This window comes from Babylonia areolata, chromosome 18, assembly GCF_041734735.1.
Source record: "Babylonia areolata isolate BAREFJ2019XMU chromosome 18, ASM4173473v1, whole genome shotgun sequence".
Classification (NCBI taxonomy): domain Eukaryota; kingdom Metazoa; phylum Mollusca; class Gastropoda; order Neogastropoda; family Buccinidae; genus Babylonia; species Babylonia areolata.
Window position 1 is genome coordinate 16,127,590 of NC_134893.1, and position 4,205 is coordinate 16,131,794.

Below are 4,205 nucleotides of genomic sequence, written 5' to 3' on the forward strand. Positions count from 1 at the left end.
TATGGAACATGAGCAAGTACACAGAATTAAAACGCCTCTTCCCCCTACCATCAACCCACCGCCTCTTAAAGCAGTCAATGGCTGTGCAAACACTGAGCTGGGTTAAAACACACTGTCGTACACATAACCTACGAGCCGACTTGTTGTACGAACGTGAATAGTAGGAGCTGGGGCCCTTTAACCCAGAATGCCAAATCCCAGTCCCATCCCCAACAATGTAGTTTTTCAACTTACGTTGAACTGACACCACGGCTAACAGCCCAGCTGGCGACAAGCACAAAGACTATTAGTTTTCAGGCCTTAAAAAAAAAAGAAAAAAAAAAGAAGTAAAACGAGGAACATCAACTGAATCGTTTATTAATACAAAATGAAACGAAACAACACACAAAATTTACTGCTGGAGTTTTATTTTTTGTTTGCTTGTTTGTTTCAACAAAGTATGCATACCCCAAATTAATGTTTGTTTGTTGTTGTTGTTTTTGGTTTTTTTTATCTTTATTTTTTATTTTTACCAGGCTAGTTTGAACAGGATGACAGCTAAAATACGGGGTTGTGGGCAGAAGATGGCCGTGAAAAAGTCCTCGGGTTAAAAACAAGTGACCATCGTTTAGCTAACTGCTTCTTGATTTCAGCAGTTGAGGTATCGTAAAGATAAGGCGGAGTTCGGAGTTGTGAACAGATCTGTGTGAAACATTTTTGCGTGGCGAAAGATGTCAGACCAAACTGACGTGTTTTTAGCATGTCAAGCATTTTAGAGTACAACCGTATGTGGCCCGTGACCAAAATATCCCATCCGCATTATAGAAAAAACAGCAACCCCCCCCCCCTCCCCCCAAAAAACAAAAACAAAAACAAAACAAAAAAAACACAAAAAAACACAACAACAACAAAAAACAACAACAACAACAAACAAACAAACAAACAAAAAACAAAAAAAACAAGAACAAACAAACAGACACACACACACACACACTCTGTCTCACACACACAACATGCGCATTGATATATTATTCACACTATTCATTATGTAATATTTTTTGTTAGTGGCCCACTCCTTTGCTATGGGCCGGAGGCCTAACAAATAAACCATTGTCTTGTCGTCTTGTCTTGTCACACACACACACACACGAACAAATCTCGATGGTCAGTGTCTTTATCGTGTTGACTGTGTACCACTTTAGTACTAAAACCCCCGCTGCATGCAGACAGATAGGATGGTGGGTTCCGCAGCAGAACGCGGTGAACGGACAATCATTGAGAAACCAAGTCGGCCTGACCACTCTCTATGTCTGACAGAATGGGATCCAGCTGACCGACGAGCAAGTCCACGTCTTCCCGACTGAAGGTCATGGGGGACTTGAATTTGAGGACGTTGTTGTGGGGCCCGTCTTGGCTCAGCAGGATGCGGGCCTCCTTCAGCCTGCCGTGTGGGAAAAGAGAAGAGAAGAAACCTTTGATGTTTAATGGAAACTTTTTTTTTTTTTTTTTTTTTTAATGCGGAGCATAGTTCTGATGGGTCATAATTCAAGCTTGTCTGTCACATACATACGCGCGTGCACCTATTCACACACACACACACACACACACACACACACACACACACACACACGTGGCACAGACACGTACGCGGCACAGACACATACATACTGTTTTTTTTCCTAGTTGTTTCTTTTCTTCTTCTTCTTTTTTTCATCCTTGATTGTACTTTTCTTATCTTATCCCCGCCGGGCCATTTAAAAAAAAAAAATGCGTGTGTTTAATGTCCTGGTTGAACCAGATGTAGTTTACCAAGCACAGATTTGAACACTGATAATGAATAGGTCATCATGTGTCTGAAATATGTTGTCATTGGGTCATACAAGCAGCCGGTTTCGAGTTCTGAGTTGTCTCCCTGTACACCTGCCACCTACATTTCCTTATCGTAGTTGCACTAAGTTGTTGAAAACACGCGGTGTTTAATGGCAGAAACTGAGGCACGTACGCCGCTATTAGCAATGTGGAGCTAGAATTACTGTCATATCACCGGCTGTATAAGGATCAGTGTGTCAGCGTGACCTACTGCAGTTAATACAGACTGTGCCTCTGAGACAGACAGACAGACACTGAGACAGACAGGCAATAAAACTCTGCATTAGGCTTCAGTTAAGTGAGGCTTTTAGAAACGTTGGCACGCAGGATGCGTGAAATGGTTCGTTTATCTTCGTTTCTATCTATAATAAATACCTTCTGAAGTTAAAGTTTTAGGACCCTTTTCGTTAGGATGTTAAGTCTTGCCACACTGCATTTTCGACTGTCAATCATTTCCTGTTCAGCCGCCCACCTCCTCGACCCCCCACGCCCCCACCCCCCCCAAACCCCCACTTGAGGTTACTGAGAGACTCAAGTTACGTAACTGGCGTACATAGTTCAACATCACTCTGTGTTGCCGTCATGAGTCACTGCACCGCCACTCCCCTCCCGCCCCTCTCTCTCTCTCGTCTCTCTCTCTCTCTCTTTGTAACCAATTAACGTGTATCGTAGTTCGGCATCACTCTGTTCCAGCTAAGATGTCAAGAGTCAAGTGGTGCTATGTGGCTCACCGCCCCCCCCCCCCCCCCCCCCGGTCCCCTCTCCCCCTCACCCATTACCCTCGCGGCTCTCCCTTCCCTCTGTCTGTCTGTTTGTCTGTCTTGGTCTATCTGTCTCCGTATCTTGCCACCCCACCCCTTTCTGTCTGTGTCTGCCGTCTGTCTGTCTGTCTGTCTGTTTCTCTCTGTCTCTCTCTGTCTCTCTGTGTGTGGCCTACGCGGTGTGAAATAAAGGAATAGGGATATGAACATCTGTTGCCATTTAGCCTTTCGGTCCAAAGTTGTAAACTAAAGGGGGTTGTGTGTGTTTTTAATGCAAACGTCAGTTTCCATCGAGATCAGCGAAGAGGTCACTTCTTTGTCTGGGTGTTCAAAAGTTGGAGATAATTGTGTGTGTGTGTGTGTGTGTGTGTGTGTGTGTGTGTGTGTGTGTGTGTGACAGTGTGTGTGTGTGTGTGTGTGTGAGTGTGTATGTGTGTGTGTGTGTGAGTGTGTGAGTGTGTGTGTGTGTGTGTGTGTGACAGTGTGTGTGTGTGTGTGTGTGTGTGTGTGTGTGTGTGTGTGTGTGTGTGTAAGCATGGTTGTGTCCACGGGTGTGTTTGTGTGCGTGCACGTGTGTGACTTGAGCGTGTACGTCATGTCACAGTGCCGTGTGCATTTGTGTGTATATGTGTACGTGCAGGTGCGTGCGTACATGTGTTTATGTATGTGTGCGTCAGTACTCCATATTATGCAAAATGTATATACATCATCTGTTGAAAACGTCCCCTCGAAAAAATAAAGCGCAGTTGCTCTCTGGTTTAAAGGGGTACGATTCTCATCAGTGCCTGTAAACTGAAAATGAGGGTGCCTGAGGCAAAACCCCTGACCATAAGAGTAAGATGTGCAACAGGTCGTCAATGCCCAGTGGTCAGTGTGTTGGAAACCTACCTGGTGATGGTGTAAGAGGCAGCAGCGGTGTGTGGCTCTCTTGAAGCTCTGTCTTTCACCAGGTCGATGCCCATAAACAGACCTCGTGATCTGGTAGACATATCACACGACACACATACACACACACACACAGACACGTTCACACACACACAGACACAGACACACACACACACACACACACACACAGACGGAGACACAAACCGCGGGCACACACACACACACACACACACACACACAGACACACACACACACCCACACACACACACACACACAGACGGACACACACACACACACACACACACACACACACACACACAGACACACACACACACAGACGGAGACACAAACCGCGGGCACACACACACACACACACACACACACACACACACACACACACACACACACCATTTAATAATGTCATGGGTACGGGTGGCAAACACGTGATTTGTGACTTGTATAAATTTTAAACCCGGTTATCAAATGGGCGTTTTCTTTCCTTGGAAAAAAAAAAAAGAAAAGAAAATGAAGACCGAGTGTTGTCCTGGAATTCATCCACATCTGTACAGAGAGCGAAAACATTTGACTTCAACTTTAAGAATACATATGCGCGCGCTTGCACACACACACACACACACATCTGCTCCGCCCCCTAACCCCCTCCCTCCCACTCATGTCACACTCACTGTAACAATAGTAGTCCCAAACAAT

General features: G+C 45.3%; 1 protein-coding gene across 2 annotated transcripts in view; it reads right to left on the reverse strand.

The window, feature by feature from the left end:
• Positions 1 to 343: 343 nt before the first annotated feature.
• LOC143291861 (ethanolamine-phosphate phospho-lyase-like) overlaps positions 344 to 4,205 on the reverse strand; it is a 19,014-nt gene continuing 15,152 nt past the window's right edge. For both annotated transcript variants that reach the window (XM_076601977.1, XM_076601978.1), the window contains 2 exons: positions 3,498 to 3,587; positions 344 to 1,420 (listed from right to left, as the gene is read on the reverse strand). In XM_076601977.1, the coding sequence (XP_076458092.1) occupies positions 1,252 to 1,420; positions 3,498 to 3,587 (259 nt within the window). In that variant the 3' untranslated portion in view covers positions 344 to 1,251. The remainder of the gene's footprint in view (positions 1,421 to 3,497; positions 3,588 to 4,205) is intronic.